Source organism: Erithacus rubecula (genome assembly GCF_903797595.1).
Source record: "Erithacus rubecula genome assembly, chromosome: 3".
NCBI lineage: Eukaryota > Metazoa > Chordata > Aves > Passeriformes > Muscicapidae > Erithacus > Erithacus rubecula.
In genome coordinates this window covers 20,628,402-20,651,674 of record NC_136689.1, presented here as the reverse complement: position 1 = coordinate 20,651,674, position 23,273 = coordinate 20,628,402, and the positions used below count along the sequence as shown (strand labels likewise).

Below are 23,273 nucleotides of genomic sequence, written 5' to 3'. Positions count from 1 at the left end.
TGAAGTATTCCACAGAGTAACAGATTTTTTTCTTTATTTATAAGAATATTTCAGAAAATAGCCTTGCATTTTATTATCTACTGAATATTTAAATTCATATCTATTAAAATTATCTCAGAATTCAGAAAGACCTTTAAAATACACCTTAAAAGCTGATCACAAATATTGTATCAGTGCATAAATTGTACACGAAATAAAATTGCTAGAAGGGGAAAAAAAAATCACCCAACTTCTACAATTTTAATATTTCTTAAGCATATCCACAAGACTTAATTTTACTTAAAATACCATGTTTTTAAAAATGATGTAAAGTAAAAAAATCTGAGGACAATCATTTAATAGAGATTTTTTTCTATTGAGTAAGAAACCTTAAAGGAAAAATACTCTGATTTAAAAGTGGGGCTTTTTAATAGCAAATATTTACTAGGCACATAAAAAAAATTCGAACAATGAAAAAATGCGTGGAGCAAGCTAAATTCTATGGTTTTTTACAGGTACAGAAATGTCACAGCAATGTAATAAAAAGGTCACTTCAGCCTTTCTCTTCCCTACCTTAGCTCTAGAAGAACCGACATTCTCCATATTCTCAATACTGCAGATGCAATTGTGAGAGACTTTTCGGCAAGCTACGCGAATGTAGTCCCAGAAACTACGAGGACTTTCATAGCCGAACCAGGTGATCTGACCTTAAATCAAAATACAAGACACAGAAAGATTCATGAACCTCCCTCTCTGCTTACTGGAGATAAATGTAATTAAATACTCCTTAATATGCTGCCTTTACTGAAAGGATTTTATACAATCAAGTCCATGAATTCCTACTGAAAACTGACTCATAGATGTAAAAAAAGTTGCACTATGCAGCTCACCCTGGTTTGAAAATGATGTATGAAGAGAAGTTTAGGGCTTTGTGTATATATGTGTATTTTCTTAGTTTTTTTTTCTTGTTATTATGCCAAAATAATACTCAAGAGTCCTTCACAGAATTCTTCAATCACAACAAAGCAATAACTTGTGACTTAAAAATATGAGGTGAGAAGTATTTCTGGTATTTCTATAGGTAGCATATATGTTTCACTAATACAGTCAAGTAGAGTGAGCTTTGTTCTTAAAAGAATTACATAAATAAAAATTTAAAATACCACATTGCTATGGTAGTGTTATCTTTATTTTAGGAGCAGACTGGAATTTTTCAAATTGTACTTATATTTGAAGAGAAGCTGATGCATAAGCAAAAAAGCTTTTCAGTCACAATTTCTTTTGAGTATACAGAGAACATTCCCTCAGAAGCCAAGCAAAAATAATTGAGCAGATCATTACCCCTCCTGGAACCACAACCAAAATCCTTCACATTTTTTGCAATGTATTGCACTTAGAAAATGCAATGTAAAACTACATAACACTTGGAACATCTCCATATAAATTTCAGCAGCAGCACAACAGTTCAACCCTGTTTTTCAGAGTGAACAGCACACTGTTCTCACTTTGGACATAGCTGCAAACAGGTATGGAACAAGTAAGGTTAATATTGCCCTCTGGTGACTGCCAGCATTGTTATATGCAAAACTTTGTTTCCATATAAAATGAGATCTTTTAAAGCTAATTTTATCTTATTTGAAGTCTTGAATTGCACATAAGAAGCTTCACTAATGTACAAGAATGACTTCTCTTTTTCTGTAGAAAGCTCAGATTTCAAGCAAGAATACATTAGAGTGATACTGCAAATCATACATACTGAAAATAAAATCCAAAATATGCATTTTTATCTGACATGCCCAGACTCAGCTTCCAGCATAGCCAAAATAGTGTCAAAGATCTGTCCCCTGTGAGCTGAAGAAATTCAAGTGGCAGGTTCCTCTTTCCCTAGAGGGTGCATATCACTTGACTTTGTGGTCTATCTGCTTCCTTCACCACAGATACATTTATTAAATTCAAAGCATGATAAAAGACTTTTAAAAATACAAAAAAGGCACAAGCAGGAAGAATTAACATATAATACCCAATATGCCAAAGAAAAAACAGAATTCCAAGGTGCTGCATTTACTGTAGTTTTAGATCTGCTCAGCTCTAAGGACCAAAATAAAATAAATTCCACAAAGTAAGTGCTTTTACAAACTTATTATTTCTGTTGAAATGCTAAGTTTAGTGAACAGCAACAAAAATACAACAGCATTTCAACAACACAAAAAGCTACAGATATTTTTCATATTCTTCACCAAGCTAAAAACATTTCTGCTCTAGGAATTGTACCTACAAAATTAAATGCAGCTAGGGTGTAAAGATGACTTCATATCATCAATTCCAGGTCCAACTAATAAAGGCAAGCATATATTAACTTCTGTGGCTTTTTTCAAACTATCTTAAGGGCAGAACATATTTGGTAAAAAACAGTATCACCACAGTTTTCTGAAGCTGCTAATGCAATGCAATTCCTTTTACAATTGAACACCTGAAAAAGTCATTTAAAACAAGAAATAACTTTACAATATAACTTCTATGATTTCAAAATTATACCTAAATTTTTAAAGAACTTAATAAAATTGAAAGCTAGTTTTAGTATAGAACTTCTTAAGGGAAGAGGAAGTTTCTCAAGAGGTGCACAGGACAAAGAACTTGTTGTCTCTGCTGTGACGTTCATATTCATCTGAAGATGTAGAAACTGACAGCTGTTCCAACAGAAATGATGTTGGTTTTGTCAGCCAAACAAAATTGTTAGGTAAACATGGAAGTTGCATGTGTAATATTAAACATTGTTCAAATAAATTTCATTCCTGTCTACAGAAGTGCAAAGCAAATAGAAACAATATTGTGATTTTTTTTCTTTCACCACATTTTTGCATATTTCTGCACACCTACTTGTATCCACCCATTTCTGTTCCAACAACTAGATACAAACATCTAGAGTTATTGTAGACCCTTTTCATGCCCAAGAAGTTCTTCACAAATAAGACTAAACAGTTTGATCCCTATTCAATCACAGTCCAATTTAATTTACAAAGTTCCACAGTTGAAAAGAAGTAATGACTAGGATGCTCCAAGGTATAGACAGGCTTTCTCCAGATTTCCTTATATTATTTAGTTTGCAGTAAATTTTTCTATACAATAAAAAGTTTTAGCCAACTTCTTTCTAATAAACTGGTGTGATCTTTGAGGAATTTCTGAGATACCTACCCTTATTTTGAGCCAACAGAACTGGTCATTAAATACTTGAATAGTTCATAAAGTCAGCCCTCCAAGACAATTTTAAATTCATTTACAATTTTTCTTCATACAAGAAGAATGAACTAAACCACAAATTGCACAAGAGGTCTCTTGTTTCTTCTTAGTCAAAAAGAATAAGAGATCACTTTATGTGCATAGATACTAAATCTAGCAATAAAAGCTATTCTGCTAACAACATTTTTGCACCAAATAAAGGACTACCACAGCTTTGTTTGTCTTTTCATTATAGTAGTGCCTTTAGTTCTTATATCCTTACTCTACCTTTTTCACTCTCATTATATCACCATTACCTTAATTATTTAATCCAGCAGACTTGTTTCTCTCAGAACAAAGAGCATTACAAGCTGCATTGTATTTACTCAAAGAACTCCTAAAATTTAGGAATTACATAGACTAGATAGATAAAAGCAGCTTCCATGGACAATCCTAGCAGAAACTTTTGACATGTTTATAGCCTTCTAAACGTACAGGAAAATAGGCACACAAAGTCATGTCAAAATAGCATGGTACAGCGGATTTTTTTTGTGTCCTAGTGGTGGTAAATGCAAGTAAGTGTACAGATGACAAGTGTGCTCGCAGAAACCATGATATGAAAATATTACAAAAGTCACAAGCAAAATGTACTAGAAAAATGTACACACTGACACCTGATATTATTTTATTACACTGAAAATATAATAAGTCAGCAAATACATCCAGACCAGTTTCCAGAGATATGTTTGAGATGATGGTCATAGAAATCTACAACAGTAATTCATGTTTTTCAATACTAACTCACTTAACACTAACTTAAAGTGATAGGAAAAAGCAGAAAAAAATACAACCTAGTTATATAGTAAAGACAAAATACACATCACTTTGAAATTACTTCAGGTTTTAAATCAGCTTGGATATGTCTGAGATCAAATCCCAAGTGCAGTTGCTGAAGACTTTTGTTGTCCTACCATTTCTGCACTATCAGTACATACTTAGCTGATCTGATAAAAAGACACTTACAGGAAATATACGTGAAAAATCTGCAGCCAGAAATGAAAACAAGAAACCACACAGATGACTACTTCATGAAGATGACTACTACTTGAAGATGCTGCTTCATCTCTCCAGGACAGAATGGGCAAGAATGGAAAAAATTCCAAACAACTACATGAGAAAAAAATGGCTCCAGAAATTATTTCCCTTGCTCTAAAGATTATCAAACACACATACATTTTTACACAAATTTGTAAAATTCCTTTCAGGACTATAGCTCTTATCTGGACCTTCAAATACATTGTCCCTGTATCCCCCCAGAGTAACACAAGCTTTTGCATGGTTTTACAATACAGCAGAGATTATTCCTAAGAAGAAATAAAAGAGTAATTAGTCACTCATCTTCTTTTTCTGTTACTACTACTCTTCTCCCTTTTCAAGATTTTTAACTGCCCTGTCCAGTAGCATCATATTCTGACAGCAGGGATGCTGCACAGTCCAATGACAAGAAAGACATATGCCTTATATCCTCCTCATTACAATCTTTGGTCTACTCTACTTCCTCAAAACATCCAGCACTTGAAGGAAGTACCAGGTAACCTGCACATGTGGTGTTACACAGTACAGGGAAATAGCTCTCCACTTTCTAGAGCTTAAGGCAGTCCCCCAAAAAACAGTTAATACATCTTGCTCAAACTCTCTCTTCCTTAGGGCAATTCAGATTGCTTTTATTGTCAACAGCTGCTTATTCCTGACTGATAGTGACTGGCAGTACTGGCAGCTGTAAGGTAGTGCCATAGTACATTATGTTACCTTTGTTGGAACAATTTCAGTGCCATATGTTCTGAGTCTTCTGTATCACATGAACAGATACATATATTCAAGCAGCATTTACAGACCTCTGTTGTGTGAGCTGGTTTGTTTCTGCCAATCTCATTTTGCTAATAAGAAAATACCCATATGTAAAATATTCTTAAGAATATGAGCAATTGGGCTAAAAAAACGCATTAATGGGGAAAGTCATCAGTTTCATGCCTGTTTGACTTCTTGATCTAGCTCACTACAGGACCCTGTGAAGACCACAGCCAAGAAAGGTAAGCACAAAGTCTAAGTTGGGCAGAGGGGAGTAAAAATCTGTAGCAAACTGCACTGAGTTTAAGAAAAGTCATGATTTACATTACAACTGGACAATTAATGAGTAATCTGTAACAGCCTTACTTTGAGCAAGAGTTTGAACTGGATGACATTCTAAAAACTTTCCAAAACTTAATCTTTTAATGAGAGTAGAAAAACAAACCAACAACACCATCCATGGTGTTTAAATAAAAAATGCTATTTCATGACCCTTTTGCTACCAGGAACATCAGATTAGGTACCTCTATCAAAAATCTCTTTTATATGGTGCTTGTGTTTCTACAATGACCATTTTTTCTAGAACACCTAGGAAGATAATGCTTGGACAACTACTACAGAATTTTTAATTGCAATGGTTTTAGAAAAAGTGTTATATTCTAATTCCTGTAGCTGAACTCTTTTCCCTTTAAAATAACCATCCTTCTCCTGCCATTTTGGGTTTAGATTTTTTTCATCTGGATCCTAATTAAGCATGAAACCAAAAACTGAAACAGTCCCAGTGTTCCATCAAGCCTATTCTTTGCACCTTATAAATAAAATAAATTTAATGTCAGAAGAGTTACCAGTAAAAGGAGGTTTCTAGTAAAAGTAAACTTCATACTTTATAACATAAAATAAGTTTTGGAGTGTTTTTTATTCTTCCTTCCAGTACCTCCAAAGGAAGCTAAAGATTAAGAACTGTTGTTTGCCATGGCCTTAAGAAAGTAAAATTCTATACACTTAAACTCTCAAATCTGAATCATCCATTTAACTACACTGCCATGAGATTACCCTGACAACTCTGATACAATGAAGCTATTTATCTTACCATAGACAACCACATCAAATAGTTCTGCCAGTTTCAAAACACTTTATACAACCCACTGCAATCACCAGTCTGCTTCTAGTCTATTCCTACTCACACAAAGTATGCATTCAGAATATATTAGTCAATTCCAGCAATAAAATACAATTTCTTTCAAGCCTCAAGTTGTAGAATACACACCCTCTTAAAATTTGAAGTATCATGATTCATTTCTTACCTCAATTTCTATTTTATTATTTTAAAATCTTTAAAAATTACATGCAGTCAACTAGCTTATTACCAAAACATTCTGTTTGCAACACAATCCACAAGTTCCCACCTTTTTCTGTAACTTTAACTCTGCAAACTTAGAAAATCATACTAGCAATTACAAGTGGAAGACTGAAACAAAAACTTAGCTATTTGAATTTCTCCATTTCTTACTTGGAATTATTTTTTACTTGCAAATTCCATTTGTCAACCTGCCAAGGCTGCTACTCTGTACTGCCTGTCCTGAATAAAAGACTGTGAAGCAAAAGAATGCTGATAAAAAAAAAAAATTACAGTGACTTTTGCACAAGTATTGCTGAAGCAAGAGGAGGAGAAAAGAGAACAATTTCCCTGCAGAGTCAAGCTGCTAAGTACCCATAATCACTCCAAAAATCTTTGTCACAATGTGACAAACACTATGCTTCTACCATACTGTGTACCATTTTTTTCCTCTTCTGACAGAACCACAGCAGGTAGTAATTGTGCTATTCAAATGTCAGCCTACACACAGTATTGTTCATAAAGCTTGGTTATGAATATTAAAAACTATGAAAATGAGTAGATTGTCATATTACACATCTATATTTAGATTATGTTCTTCATAATCTTCAAATCATTTCAGAAACTGTACACAGAACTGAGAAATGAGAAGACGCTTCCAAGGTCCTCTTCTAGTGACTGCCACTGCTAAAGCACACTCTGTTCTCTGAGCAAAGCAGCTTCCTCTAGAACAATTGGAAAATGCAAACAGACCTCTGACTTTATACAAGGAGAAAATCAACAACTGACCTTTCTCAAAAGCAATCTAATTCAGGACATTCCAGCAGAAAAAACAGCTTCACTTAAAGGGGTGGGGCAATAGAATGAAAGGAGCTAAAAACAGTATCTGGAAAAGAAGGCAACAAAAGCAAGGAAGGGAGAAAGAAATGGAGCAGCACCAGATACACTCTGTAGCTCCAATTGAAGCAGATAACATAATTGTCTTTTAGACTCTTAGGACACAGTCTTATCATAAAGCAGAAAAAGCAGACAGAGCTCAGCACCATGGCAACATTCACTTGCTTAATTACCAGCCCAGAAGGCTTCCAACAAGATCATTGGAAAAATGTTTCACAGAAATGATTGCTGTCACTTTTCCATAGTAATGCAGAAAATCAGGAAGATAATAGCAATAAGACACACACACAAAGAAAGCCAATGCTTTCATTCAGCATCAAAGAGTTTGTACAGATGCACAGTGGTGTTGTACAAACAAATTCTCATGGCAAAATGATGACCAGTAAGGAAGTTAACTGACATACCTTTGAGTCGATGACTTAGAATCTGCTCCAGAATGGCTGCAAAATTATTAAATTCAGGGGAAGTATCATCAATAGTTTCAAAACAGGAACGGTCAATCAGAGTCTTGACTGAAAACCTAGAGAAAAAATATGGGACAATCATAATTTGTATTAATAATTAGTGGTCCTCTATAGCAAAGCAATAGTTTGTATAAACCAAAAGAGCTTGGAACCAGAACCCACCACGATGATTTCAAGTTCAGTCAGAGCAACAGGAACAAAATATTCAGATATAGTGTGGAAGTGCAATTATCATGGTTGATCTTAGGCATAAAGCCTCAAAATCAGAAAGAAAACAAAAATCCCCACCCTTTCCACATAGAAATGAGCTAATTATTTTTCTTTTCTCTGAACTATTTTAATGAAGCTGTAGAAAAACAAGCACTCAAAAGGATCCAACATCAGTTTTTCTTTGTAATCCTAAACATAACCATTTGTTGCTTAACATTTTGTCAGTGCTCCTTTTATTCCTAAAATCCATGTCCAATAATCAGAAATATAAACTTTATCCTATTATTAGAGAACACTCTAATTTCCTCCTAATGCAAAAATAATCTAGACATACTATAAAACAATGAATTTTTATGCATTGTTAACTCTGCATTCACTTAGGCTGATTTCCCTGTGAATGGCAGTAATCCTTATTGAGCACTACATTACTTACTATGCTAGAAAAGCTTTCCATTTCAATGATCTAGCATTAAAATTGGAAAGGCTGAATCAAGTCACTGTTACTAGATGTAACTAGTCAGCTGGCCAGTTTGCCGTGTATAGTTACACCTACATTTATACAAACTTTTATTCTTATTCAGAAGATAGTTAAAACCTCAACAAATATGAGAAAAATTATTTTTCTTTTGGCTTCATAATTTTAGTCATCATCCATTTTTATTTTCCTTTCTGCAACTTGTTCTTCCAGTTTTCAGTTTCAAGACAAATTTCACATGTTCTCAAACTTAAAAGTATTAACTCTGAAGCATTTACTATGTTTTTTTGCAACAATATTTGTATTAATAGAGCCATACTACAGCCTGAGGAGATAGTTTTCACAACACCCAAATGTTAACAGTACCAACTCAGGATGTTCTCACTCTGCCTGCTTCTCCCAGATTCTGCATTTGAGAGAGCACAGGCTTCCTCAGTTTTGCCAGTTCTACTTTTTATGGCACTCACTATGAACTGTTCTAGATTTTCAGTACTGGAAAGAAGGGGAGAAGTGCCTCTTAAATATAGATACATCCATAAAAAAATATCCTTTACAGCACCTCAACACAAGCACTTCTATGGCTCAGCTGAAGAAGCAGCACAGCATTATAGGCATGAATAGGAATGAAGCTCCTTACACCAGTACTATTTTGAAATGCTCCCTACTACTGAAGTAACTCCTTAGTGGAGTCAGCACAGCCTTCTGATGCACAAAACCAATTTGCTCAAACTGATTTGACACATAGCTCAAGAGTTTCCACTCAATTATGTTTTACTCAGTAAGCTTCTGAATAAAGACTATTTTACCTTTCCTGCAGGCTTCTATTGTTTTAGTGTTTTTAGCAGAACAGGAATTAGGAGTGAATTAGGGTGGAGGAGGAAGCTTCTCCTGCAGTGCCAAATTATGACTCAGTTTTGAACTCCTCCATGTTTTTAACCAATTTTCAGTAAGTGAGAGACATGCATGCCCACCAGTTAACTGCTATTGACTCCTCTAATGGCAGAACTTATTACTTCCTCAAAGCTATATCAGAGATGAGAAACTTTTTATTAAGAAAAAAAAAAACACCTTCATTTTGAAACACAAATGCCTATAGCAATGCCATGACTAAGCTAATATTAACTGTAACAAGATGAGTCCTCCCACACCATGCAGGTCTGAAAAAGATAGGGTGCAGCACATTGCTCACAGATCCATACACAAGATAAACAGTGAGTTAGCAGTGTGATGTACTGCCCTGGATATAGGAATATCTTCTTAAAACTCAGAGATATGATCACCCATAACCTGCAAAAACAAGTAGAGTACAATATAAAGCTATGTCTATTTTTCCTGTATTCAATGTCATACTTGAAAGCTCATTAATTAATATTGTATGGGATATCTATTCAGAAGTGGAGATGTATTCAAGAAGAAACCCTTAAGAACAATTTCACAAACACCTCTAAAAATCAGAAATAAGCTTTTTTGGTTTTGTTTGTTTTTTAATTTTAAAGCATTCGGCAACTCAACTGAAGGGGAAAAAAAGCTAGTATTTAAGGAAACAAAAATTTTTATATACCTAGGGTCTGATTATAAAAGAGCTCATCATCAAAATGGTGTTCTTTTTAAGTGCTTATATTACATAAGAAATGTTAATTTTCATCTGTCTACCCTTTCACCAAAAGCCTAAACCTTTATAGTCAAGTTTAGTTAAATTTGCTCTTAGGAGAACACACAGGGAGTGCAAGTATGTACTTCCATAGACCAGGAAGATAACAGCACTACCAAGCAAAATTTGGCTCACTAGAAATACTTTTTTTGAGATTTAAAAAATCTTAGGCAAATACTTGTGTGTTATCTCTTTTTTCCTCCAAATGCTACAAAGAGGCAAACATATATTAAAGTGCAAGTTAAAAGTCATGAGCACGTTTTACATATTACATATCCATACTTCACCATGTTTACCATGTATATTGGAAAAAGGATTAAAGGTATATGGAAGTTATGCCTTTGAAAAAGGCTGTTGTAAGAATAGCTAAGTAAGCTATTCTCCCCAGTCATAGAAGTTGTTTCCAGTGTATTGTCCCCAGACCATGAAGTCCACACTGTTGCACAGCTATGTGGAGCCACATGGAGACTGAAAGTCAAGAAACAAAAGATCAGGTCTGAAATACATAAGAGCTATGAAGAAAAAATATCCAAATAGCTAGAACTGTTTCCTTGGCTTCTCTGTATTGCTCCCATCGTCACAGAATCTCTAAGGTTGGAGATCTTTATGATCATGGAGTCCAACCATTAGCAGTGTCAAGTCCACCAGTAAACCACGTCCCCAAGTGTCACATCCACATTTTCTGGGAACACTTCTGGGAACGGTGATCCTACCACTTCCCTGGGCATTCTGTTCCAATGTCTGACCACTCTTTCTGCAAAGAAATTTCTCTGAATACTCAGTGTAAACCTCCCTGGTGCAACTTGAGGCTTTTTCCTCTCATCCTGCCACTTGCTACCTGAGAAAAGAGCCCAAGCACCACCTCATTCCATCTTTTCTCCACTGGGCTGCCACAGCAGCACTGCACTCCAGAGCAAGTCAGAGGTTAACTTCCAAGTCAACTGTAAGAGCAGATGACTAATGTAGCTTCTGTTGCTTAATATCTGTTGCTTCAAGACTTTTTAAAATAAAGTCTTTTATCCAACATTTCCCATTGTGTTATTGCCACAACTTTTACTCCCTGACTTTTGGGGGGTTTGTTTTTTGTTGGTTTTTTTTTTTTTATTAATATAGTAACTGCCATCGGACAGATTCCAATATCAGTGTTTCTAAATGACCTTCATGAACTCTGAAGTTTCTGGATTATTACACATTTTTCTCTGTCACTAATCTACTCTTGTTTGAGTAAAAAGAAGATGTAGAAACAGTAGCATTCTCCAACCTTAAAAACATATTTCCTAATAGTTGTTTAATTCTGTGCTAATATTCTGCATTTAAGCTACAAATGTCACTTTGGAGACCTGTCTCAGTTGTCCTGTATCTGTATGGATATTTGATCTATGAATCCTATGAATTGAAGATTAGATTAAAAAAAGTTGAACAATCTGTAACTAGTAAAAAAATCTCAGTGTCACTTACTGGAAAATGAAAGGGATCAAACTTAAGGGAAAAGATGTAAGGAGAGACAAAGCTTAGAACATGCATTACGTACTCAAACAAAAAAAGTTCCTGAGAATTATTCCAATTTAAATCATAGCTGTGCAGTTACAAAACCACAGCCATGCATTTTCACATGCAATTGGTTTATGGAACTTAAGTATCTATGTCACTTTCCATGGTTACAGTGACACTCAACATTTCAGTGGAAAAAATCTGTTCCTCCCAAAACCGTAAATATAAGAAACTATCCGCATTAGCAGGAGGAGTTAAGACATCATCACTGTAAGAAAAGATGAAAACCCTAAAGTCTGGTAAAACTATTAAGTAAAAATATGGTAAATTGAAGCTTTGACAAAAATAATTCATTAAATTACCAGAGACTGTTAACAGATGGTAACTCAGAAGAGTATCTTCCTTGTGATCTTTCCCTTTCACTGGGGAGTATGCCATACCATCCAAATTTGATTAAATCAATTGACTGGAGTTACTTTTTACCAGAACAATTTCTTATTTTCATAGAATTCTGATTGGAAAGGACTATTATTTTACTCTTTTCAATACTAACTTGGCTATTCCTAACAAGTAACACTTTTCTATAATAGCAAATATGTAATAACTACAGTAAAGCACAGAAATATTTCAGCCATTTACTCTTATACTGGCAAAAAATATAGGTACATGTTCATACATCATATTAAAGCAAATCCTTTTTCCTCAACATTCTTTCCAAATTTTAATGTGTATTCACAAACTGAGAGCTTCACATCTTGTTAAGATAAAGCAAAATTAAGTCGTTTTACTGAAAATAATAAAAATACACCAATCTCAAGCAGTTTCTGAAGTAGTTCTTTGTTTTATATGTGTTTACCTGAATTCCCTGAATTTCTAAGTATTTTAAAATACATTACATCATCATTTCAACTTCAGGACAAGAACATCAAATAAACCAAAAACAATGTAACAGCACAGAGTACAGATGAGTTCTGCTCAAGTAGGATTCAGAAAAAAAAATAACAAGTTCTGCAGAAAACAATATATTCCTTTAAAAAGGACTGTTTATATGCTGCACAGTAGTGTAATTACTTGATAAAACTGGTGTTTTCCTGAGTACACAGATTGGCAATACCTGCATCTCTGTAAAAACAGTGAAACTGAAAACTTCTTTTTCTATTATTTAAGCTGCTTTAGCAAGGTTGATAAAAAAACTTTCAATTTTGTTGTTGTTGTTGTTGTGTATCTTTTTTACAGGCAGAGACATGCATACAAGCCCAGGAAAAGACAGAATAGCACTGATGCTACTCAAACACAGATACTGTGGCTTGAAGGAATACTGAAGAAAATACATGAGATGAATGATAGTCATACTTTGTAAAACCTGCTAACAGTATACCATAAAAGAAAAAAAAAGTGGAAAAATGAGGTTCTATGGGTTTTTAAAAATTCTTCTGCAGCATTAAGTGATGATGGTACAAATTATCTAATAATTGTCCTGGCACTTTAGTAAGATTTGCTAAAACTAAAATTATAGCATAATCTGTTGAGGACCTTTCCCACATAATATTCAAATTACTTTAATAACTTCAAAATGAAGCAATTGAAACAAACGACCGAATGGAGCTATTGCTACCAGCATAGCCACGTATTTAAAAGTTTGCTGTGACGTTACAGGTCACTGCTGCACACCTGGAAATGCTGCATGAATTCCACAGTGACAGCAGTGGAAACGCTGAAACTGAACGTCATGGGAACTGTTGTTAACCTTGCATAAGCTCAGCACTAAGATGCTCTAATAAAAAAAATTTAAAAAAAAATAGATAACGCATTTGAATACAGTAGCTCTAGTACTGCAGATCTCCTGATCTAGATTTCGTAGATAAAAATATCCCGGAGCGCAGCCTCTCCGGGATGCTCCTGCGGCACCGGCGCGCTGGCAGGAGCACACGGTCAGCGGCCTCCGCGGCGGCTCCATCCTCTTCCTCCCGACACATCCCATCCCATCCCATTAACTCTCATCCCATCACATTAACTCCGAACCGACCCGCGGCCGGACCGCGACAATTGAAGGGCAGCTACACCAGCTGTGCCCGCACGAGTCGAGCGCTCAACCTGCCCTGCCTTGCTCCCGCACCGCCTTTTGCCCGAGAACGCAAGCACGGTGCCGAGAACAATCCTCTCATCCCCCGCCCCAGAAGAGGCCATTCGACGCCCCCAGCACCGGCACTGCCCGGCGAGCCCCTCGCCCGAACACCCTCCAGCGAACGCTCCCGCAGGAGCTGAGTCAGGATGGATGGAGGAGGCTGCCCTACCCCGCGGGGGCCGGCACCGGCCTCCCTGCCCCGGACAGAGGGCTGCGGCGGGAGCCGCGCTCCTGCCCGACCCACCCGTGCGGGGCGGGACGGGCCCCGCGGGCTGCGGCGGCAGCGAGGCCGGACGGTCCGCTCGGGCGGGGAAGGGCCCCGGCCCGGAGCTCACCTGCACACCGTGATCAAGTTCCGCCTCTCCACCGCGGCGTTGCGGGACGGGACGCTTTTCCTCCGGGCGGAGACGTTGAGCCCCCCTAAGCCGAGGGACGCCATCTCCGCTGGGCAGGGCAGGTGCAGCCGCCGGGGCGGGCGCGGAGCCTTTGTTCCCGGCCTCCCGCTCTCCAGGATGCTGCGCCTGCCGCCGCCGCACGCGGACGAGAAGGAAGCGGATGAGGAGGCTCCCGTGCTGTCCCCGCTCCTCCTCCCGCTGCCCGGTCCCGAAGCGCCCGAGGCCGCGGCGGGTCGTGCGGGGATGCGCGGGGTCCCCGCGGCGGGGGCGGCTCGGCCCCCCCGCTCCCGGCAGCCGGGCGGCCACAGCGCCGCAGAGCGCCGGCGCCGCCAGCCAATCAGCGCGCGGGGGGCGCGGCGCCGCCTGGCGGCGCTCCCGAGGGCCGGGGGCGCGCTCCGGCGGGGCGGGGGGGCCGCACCTGAGGCGGGCGTGGGTGGCGGCGGCGATCGGAACCCTGAGGGAGCCCTGCAGGTCTCCAAGCGTCTGTAAAATTGTGGTCTTCCTTTAATTGTTATCAGTTCTTTCCCTTCTTAGCTCGTTGGCGTCTAGAATGTGAGAACTTACCTGGTTGTAGATTTTAGAGTTTGAAATGCTGTCAGTCGTTTATTAAAACTATAGAATCGCAGGATCGTTAAGACTGGGAAAAACCTCTGAGATCCTGGAGTCCAGCCTCTGACTGAACACCACCACATGGGTTCTTGAACTGCTCCAGGACAGGACTCCATCACCTCCCTGGGCAGTTTGTTGCAGTGCCGGACAATGCTTTATGAAATATTTAAGCTTTACAGGCCGTGCCTGTGGGAATACGGGAATGCATTGGGAATACACTTGCCACCAAAGTATATCTGGCCCAGCTCTGAACTACTGCTTGGAAGAGCTCTGGCTAGAGAGTTTTGCCTTGGAATCAAGATGCAGAGTTGCATGAAGTTCATGTCACAGGAAGACAGGAAGATAGAACACTTCAGAAGAAAGCCTAGCAGTAAACTAATTGTGGTTTGGGGCTGTGAAGGAGTAGATTTGGCTGTGTAGAAACTGTGTGAAACTGTATGGATTAATTTGATTTGCTTCCTTTATGGGAGGAAGTTGCCTTTCAGCCCAAGAAAATAATGTTTTATTTACAAACTTTGTTTGCCATGAGGGTGAATCGTGAAATAAATTTTGGCACCACTCTTCATTCTACTGAGTTACGTACATAATACTCCTAAATGTGTCTGTTAAATTCCCTACCCATTCCTATTAATGAAACACAAAAATTTCTATTCACTGACATGCAAATCCCCACTTATGGTTTCTTTGGAGATTATGGTTTCTTTGGAGAATATCCCTTGCAGATATGAAGCTATTTCTGACAGTTCCCGTCAAACAAAAACTGTGTCCAGCACAATTGTGTTACATGAAGAGGAATTATGTTGGCATAAGTTTATAAATGGATTACCATTCAGAGGCTATTTTTTTCAAATGTAGTAGCATATAAACTTTTTTCATCAGATGATATCTCTTAAATTGATTCAAATATTAGCATTTACCAAAACTTCCAAGATCATCATATATTACATGATATACTGTATTCTTACCTCACTCAACATGTAACTGACTAAATTTGACCTAGTCTTTATCTTCATTGAACTTGGTATGAAATGCTAAGTTAACTGTTCTGCCTTCTCTAAAGTAAAGCTTCTTCTGTGTTTGAGTGGATTTTTTCCCAAGCATATTGCCATTCAAATTCACTATAAGGTGAATTTTGTTTCTGCCTCTCTTTCTCTCTGCTCCACAAACATTATAAAGAAATAGAGGCACAGGTAAATCTGAAGGAGGATATCCTTTCCTACATTGGAATCAAGAGTAATACTTTTAAAATTGATTTTAAATGGTTCTACTAGTGCAAGATTGAAACAAGCTGTTCTTTACTTTTTCTTTCAGACTATCAAGGGGAAATGTTGCATGTGTTACTTGTTACATCTCAGAAATTAAAAGCCTGAAATTACTAATATTTAAGGAAAACAAAATCAACACAAAACAAAACAAAAAACCCCAAGAGAATAAACCAACAAAAACCAGGAGAACTTCTGTACATATATCAAAACCAGAAGTATCTTCTCATTTTTCTCCTCTACCTTTTTCCAAGAAACTGCAAGTTTTTATTTTTATACTTGAAAGAGATTTAAGATTGTTAGACTTATCTGCTGGACCAAGCGTTAAGTTTCAATATTAATAGGTTTTAGTCCTCAAGTAAATGAATTTCCTTAAAAATTGTTGCTTTCTTTCAAATATAGGTTATCTTCCAGTACTGTCTTATCAAAGCAGAAAATGTAAAAAGGTTTTAGAAGACTTCAAAAGAATAAAAAATAGCAATTTGAATATCATCAGCTGCTTCAGAAAGCTCAATAAGTTTATCAGGAAATTTACTCTGGTAAGTCTTGAATTTTTAAAGCCTCTCTGTAAGAAAAATAGATTAAGGGAAAAATCTTACTACCTTCAATTAACCAATGGGAGGATAGAGGAAGAGGCTTTTCTGAGGAGTGCAGAGCAAATGGACAAGGGGCAATTGCCAGAAGCTGCAACAAAGGACAGAATATTGGGAAAAATTCTTGATACAAAAATGTTTAAACACCAGAGGTGTGTAAGAAGCACATCCAGGACAACTGATTCCAATTTATAAAAGGGTTGTTCCATATCATATTGCATTATGTCCAGTGATAAAACTCAGGGAGAGAAAGAAGAAGCAGGGACATTTGAGTTACACCATTTGTCTTCTCAAGTAACTGCTCCTGTTTTCCTGGAAATGGCTGAAGATTTGCCTGTTGATGGGAAGCAGTAACTGTATTCCTTATTTTGCTTTTATTGCATACTCTGCTTTGCTTCACTTATTAAACTGTCTTTAACTCAGCCCAGGAGTTTTTGCTCCTTTTCTGGCGGTACAATTCTCTCTCCCATCCCACTGAGCAGAAGTGAGTAAGTGGCTCTGTGGGTCTTAGCTGCTGACCAGGATTAATCCACAAGTTGGCACTGTATTGTCATTTATGGTAGGAGAAAATGAAGCTGATCTCAAGCTATCACATAAGACTCATCAGTTAGGAGAAAAACACAAATTGGTGTGAAATGTGATATATTTTACTATTGCACTTTAGGGTAATTTTGAGTATACTAATGGTTCAGAACACATCTCCTGATTCCAATTAGCTGCCTAGCTTTGTGTATGAATCATTACTAAAACATAAGAAGTTTCACCTCAACATAAGAAAGAACCTTCTCTATGTTAAGAGCAGCAGAGCACTGCCACAGGCTGCCCAAGGCAGGAGGTCAAGGAGTGTCCCTCTCCAGAGACATTCAAAACTCTTCTGGACATGTTCCTGTCTCTTGGTGAGACACCAAGAGACACCTGGTCTCCTGGTGACCCTGTCTTGGCAGGGATTTGGACAAAATGGTCTCCAGAGGCTCTTTCCAACCCTAACAGTTCTGTGACTCTATATATGTAGGAGGCATACATGCTTGCTCTTTTAAATTTTGTGGTTTGAAATAATTTGGGCTTATTTTTTGCTTTGCTGGGCTTTTTTTTTTTTTTTTTTTTTTTTTTTTTTTAATTGGCAGCATATCTGGGTATCTAAGAATATCTGATTTACTGACATCTTTGTATTGAAACATGATAGGTATAATTTGGAGTTGTAGTTGAACTTTTCCAAATTACTCATTCCTACAAGAATTCTCAGAATGGGTCAATTTTTCAGATTATTTGCAGACCTTGTGCTTTAACATTATTGCTTGTCCTTATGTCTTAGAAAATCTGTACAGTAGCCTTTAAAAGAAAGGTTTGAGGGCATGTTAGAAGATGGAATTCCAGCCACTTTCATTTTTTGGCATACTGCTGATACTTAGTTCTGTGGAAAGAGTGAAGGGAATTGAGAAAAGCAGAGTACCATATGCCTTTTTTGAGCATACTTGGGTGTCAGTCAGAACAGAAGGAGTATAAGAACAAAACCTTTTTTTGTTTAAGATTATAATTTTACAAAATTATATCATCATAGTAGAGTTGGCCAAGAAAAACTAATATGAAACACTGAAATATGAAGCATGTTTGTGATCTCGGATTGGAAAGGTAAATTTCAATCTATGAGTATTAAAACTTGTTGCAAGTTGGTTTAAAGTTGCTTGCCTGAAATGAGTAACAAAGCAATATTTGAAGACAAATAGGTTTTGAAAGTTATGCTTTTGAGATTACTTGCAAGATAAATGAGATTAATGCTTTATGCCATGCCACATAAAATTTGATCATTTCTCTTGATTATTCTTTTCATATATTCTAAAGTTACGTTATTAAAACTTATTACACTTTTCCTTTGTGACTTAAAATATTTACATTGCCACTTGATGGCCTCATTTGATCAGTAATATAAATAAAAAATGTAAGTTAAGATCTTTTTTCTTCACAGGTGTGCAATTCAAACCTTGACGTGATTTTCCTATACAACCAGGGGCAATATATCCCTTTTTGCAATGTATCACTTTTATGAAAGCATGCCCAAGTCTCTGCCCCTCTGTGGTTCCATATTACTTGTATGATTAGACATGTTACAAAATGATAGTTTGTTGTTGCTGGGTTTGCTGGTTTTATTGTATTTCTGTCTGGGTTCAAGGCAAGCAAATATTTATTATGTTGGGCTTAGGACACCTACTTAAAGAAATCTTCTTTCTTGGCAAGCTTCTTGTTAATTCCCCATGCCTTGCAAGCTCAGGAAGAGTGGGTTGGATGAGTGGAGGGTGAGGTGGATTGAGACCTGTCTGTATGGCAGGTCTCTGAGGTTTTTGAGCAGTGGCACAGGGTCTAGTTGGACTGTCACTAGTGATGTCCCCCAAGGTTCAATACGGGAATTGTTTAACTTGTTCATCAGTTACTTGGATAAAGGGACAGATGCCTCCTCAGCAAGTTCACTGATGACACAAAGCTGAGGAGTGTCTGATGCCCCGGAGCGCTGTGCAGCCCTTCAGAGGGACCTTGACTGGCTGGAGGGATTGGCAGAGCAGAGCCTTTTGAAATTCAGCCAAGACAAATGCAGGGTCCTGTACCTGGGGAAGAATAACCCCACACACCAGCCTGGAGCTGACCTGCTGAGAGGAGAAGGACCTGGGGGTCCTGGTGGACAACAAGGTGTCCACGAGCCAGCAGTGCCCTTGTGGCCTTGCAGGCCAATGGTATCCTGGGGGCTTTAGGAAGAGCATTGCCAGCAGGTCCAGGGAGATGATCCTGCCCCTCTACTCAGCCCTGGTGAAGCCTTACCTGGAGTGCTGTGTCCAGTTCTGGGTTCATCAGTACAAGGGAAAAATGAGCTTCTGGGGTGGGTCCATCAGAGGAGAATAAAGATTGAGGGACAGGAGCATCTTTCTTACAAGGAAAGGCTGGGGGAACTGCATCTGTTCATCCTCAAAAAGAAGCAGCTGAAAGGAGACCTCACCAGTGTTTATGAACATCTGAAGGGAGGGGATCAAGAGGATGGACCAGGCTCTTCTCAGTGGTTCCAAGCTATAGGACAAGAGGCAAAGGGGAGAAAACAATGCATAGGAAATCGCACCTTAAATATGAGGAAGAGCTTCTTTACTGTGATGGTGACTGAGCATTGGAACAGTTTCCCAGAATGGTTGTGGAGTCTCCTTCCCTGGAAGGGAAGCCACCTATTCATAAACTATCTAGATGCAATACTGAGTATTGCTCTAGGGGACCTTGTGTGAACAGAGAGGTTGGAGCAAATGACCTTCCAGCCTCGACCATTCTGTGATTCTATGATTCTGAACCCACAGTCTCACACTCTGCTGGCTCAAGGCTAGGTACTGCCTCAGAGCAAGAAAGTGCACTGTCACTTTGCTTTTGTCTTGTAACTGTCTTGCAAAATCCATGTAGGTCTTTAGCAATTGTATAGCACCAGATAGCCACAGGTCTTCTGTCACACTTCAAGACATACTGCAAGCTGTAACAAAAAGACATCTAGTGAACACACAGTTAATGATTCATGGCTAAAATATTGGATTCTTGTAACAGGGCTTGACTCTAAAGGAGGACTTTTTAGTCCTCTAAAATTACCATAGTAGATTCAAGGTTTCTTCATTCTTTCATGATCTTAGTGGCTGTTGATTCTCTGAAGCAGTAAGTCCTTTCACTGCTTGATCCCCACTCATGAGTTTTGGGCTTTTTTTTAGCTACTTGCTCAGTTTTCTGTGATTCCTTAATGTTTTTATTATAAAGATTCCAGTTAGCTCCAGGATGCTGATGTTCTGCATATTATAATGTAGGTGAACATTGCAAATGTTTCCCCAATTATATGGATGAGAAAAATTGCATACTTCTTTCTCTATACAGAGCACAATCTTCTGACAATTTTTACTGAAATACAAAGAAACAATTATGTGTATCTGTATCTGGCATTATGTCCCAGTCTGAGGTTTCTCCTTTGCCCCGAGATCACCCCAGAGGGAGATGAAGTGGTTCAAACCCTGGTTTTTCCCGAAGCAGCTGAAGAGAGATTGCTGGACATGGTTTTCCCTTGTTCCAAGAATTGTTTATTATTTCTTATCTCAGGGACTTTTTGCCTGGCCAGCAGGGTCTGCTCAGCCTGGCATCCATGGTGGAATCTGCCTGGTGAAGGCAGGGCTTATCTTATATAGTTTGTATTACATATTACATGTTTACAAAATTTTCCCAATACAGTGCAATTTTATTAAATGGTCCAGCCTTGACTCCATCCAATCTAAGAGTGCCAACGTGTCACCCAACATGGATGACAGGGAGAAGAAGGAGGAAAAGGTGTCCACCCCCCAAATTCTCCATCTTGGCCACGTGTCCCTTATTATAAACATTCCAAAAATTCTATTTATCTACTTTCTAAAAGTCTAATTTACACTTTACTAATTTTGGTAGCTTGTTTCCATTCCCTCTGGGTTTGTAATTTCCCTCAGGGGTTAGAATTCAGTGCCTGTGACACTAGGGTCTCACTCAGGAGGCTTTGAGACCCTTGCCAGGGGGGTTTTGAGACCCCCAAGGAAGCTAGGGGTATGCCCTGGGCTCCCACAGTATTATAGATCCTAGAATCATTAACTATTTGGATCTGCACTAGCTACTGCTATTGTAGGTGCAATACTCTGTTTCCATTGTGGAGCCTTCTTCAGACTGCATTTCTGTGGGACAGGACTCAGTGGCTGTAACCCTGTTTCTTGCATACCTTTCTGAATCTGTTAACAGCCCATCAGTAATGCCCCTTACCTTCTATGCAGTGACTGATATATCTCCTCAGGCAATAGCAATGAAAGTTGTGTGTGTGCTATTTTACAGTCATCTCTAAATCTTCTTCAGTAAAGGATCTTGGCCTTCATTTCTTCCAAAATTACAGCTCTATTCCATTTCAATAACTAATACTTCAGCTATCCTACACTCTGATTGTCCTATAATGTGTGTGTTGGTGATTACTGCTTAAAAAGTCTACTGATATTAGTAGTTTTACAATGTTAATAGCACTTGCTACTCCCAGTGCCTTTTTATCTGTAAAACTATTATTTTTGCTACTCCTATCCATATTTCTATTCCCTTGTGTCATTGTTATATCTCAGGTAAATAATATTCAATTATTTATTTATATGTATATTTTATTCCATGGGGTTTGAATGTTGCTTATAATATGGTCCAGTTTTGATAACTCACAAGTCAAAGCTTCTACATAAGAGTGTTCAAAATCCCAGTCACAATTTCTACTCCCACTAAAATGGTATCCATGAAAATTCTTGGTTTGTTGTACTAAATCACACAAAATCCATTTCTGGGTCACTGTTGCAATGACCCTTTAATAAAAGCAGTATATCCTTCTGCTTTAAAAAAGTCAGAGTAAATGCTTTGTTCACAGCTACATGCACTCCAATTAATTTTTTGATACTGTGTAGTTATTGTATACATAAATTTTGAAGTTTCTCTCAAGTGGAATCTTTGGTTTAAAAAGTTAACCACACTGAGAACAAAATACTGTGAGGTAAACATTTGGCCTCCTTTTTTTTGTTTTTAATTTTGGTTTCTACTTCACTTCTGGTTTTCACCATTTGTTTACTTCACTTCTGGTTTTCTTAGTTTAAGAAACTCTGTCTCTGGTGTTTTCCACTCATATTTCAGTTGCTGAGATGGTCAACGTTCCATCACAATTGTTGTGCATTACTTTGATTTTTCTCCAAGTAAATAGAAATAAAATGTGCAAGTTACGTTTGTGTGTTGCTTCAATCACCCATGAGACATTGCCTTAAAATCAGAGACATTTGTTAAAATCACAAGATTATTTTTGGCACTGTGGAACATACAGATGCTGTTGTTTGGCCCTCATATTTGTTTCCCACAACTTTAAAATAATGTAGACATATATCTAATGTTCTCATTGTCTTTGGCACTAAAGGGTTTTCCACTGTCACTACAGATAAGGTAAGGTCTATTATGAATAAAGAACAGGGTGCTTACTACTTCCCATGTTATGCAAGCAAATATTCAGAATTTTGAACCTAATACTAAAAATAAAACCAGGCAAACTTCACTTAGACAAAACTTAATAATTAATTTATGCTGCTCTTTTAAAACCTTTTCTGCTGGCAATAATTGTGGTGAGACTTCCCTTATGTACTCTTGAAGTTTGACAGCAACATTTATAACATAGCATTCTTGCTTTTGTTAGCTTATTTACCTTGCCCTAATTAAAATCGAAACTGGAACTATTTAGGCTGTTTTCCATTTATGGGTTTATCTTGATATACATAAGATCCTGCTTTGTTTATAAGTGGAGCTAGTTCATCCCATTTACAGTTTAGACTGTAAACTTGTGTGGAAAATATGCCACATCATTTTCCATCCTCCTTGCCATTCTGCAAAGTAGTGGTTCATTCTTGTTTGTTTACTCATGCATTGAGCATTCCTTCCCATCTGAGTTGCTATAGCAACATTAATCTCTTTCTGTGTGTTTAGATAGGGATAGTAGCCATTCTTCAGTTAAAACATTACGCAGACTTTTTTTCTCCCAGGCATAGCTCTAAATCACATGAAATTGGGAAAAGCTGTGGCTCACAGGTCCTTACAATGAAAGATGATGCAATATCCCAAACCTTTCTGTAATTTTTCACCTTTTGGTTTAGTGCTATTTTTATAGTCTTATTGGGCTGTTCAATTTACCTTGAAGT

At 37.8% G+C, this 23,273-nt stretch overlaps 1 protein-coding gene across 3 annotated transcripts in view; it reads right to left on the bottom strand.

Moving 5' to 3' along the window:
* Window positions 1–14,425, bottom strand: part of RUNDC3B (RUN domain containing 3B) — a 48,965-nt gene extending 34,540 nt beyond the window's left edge. Inside the window, exons 1-3 of one of the 3 annotated variants that reach the window (XM_079301712.1) lie at window positions 14,028–14,425; window positions 7,681–7,796; window positions 553–686 (exon numbers count right to left, since the gene is read on the bottom strand). In XM_079301712.1, coding sequence (XP_079157838.1) covers window positions 553–686; window positions 7,681–7,796; window positions 14,028–14,131 — 354 coding nt within the window. In that variant the 5' untranslated portion in view covers window positions 14,132–14,425. The other 2 variants (XM_079301711.1, XM_079301713.1) reach the window with 2 other exon arrangements.
* Window positions 14,426–23,273: the final 8,848 nt, after the last annotated feature.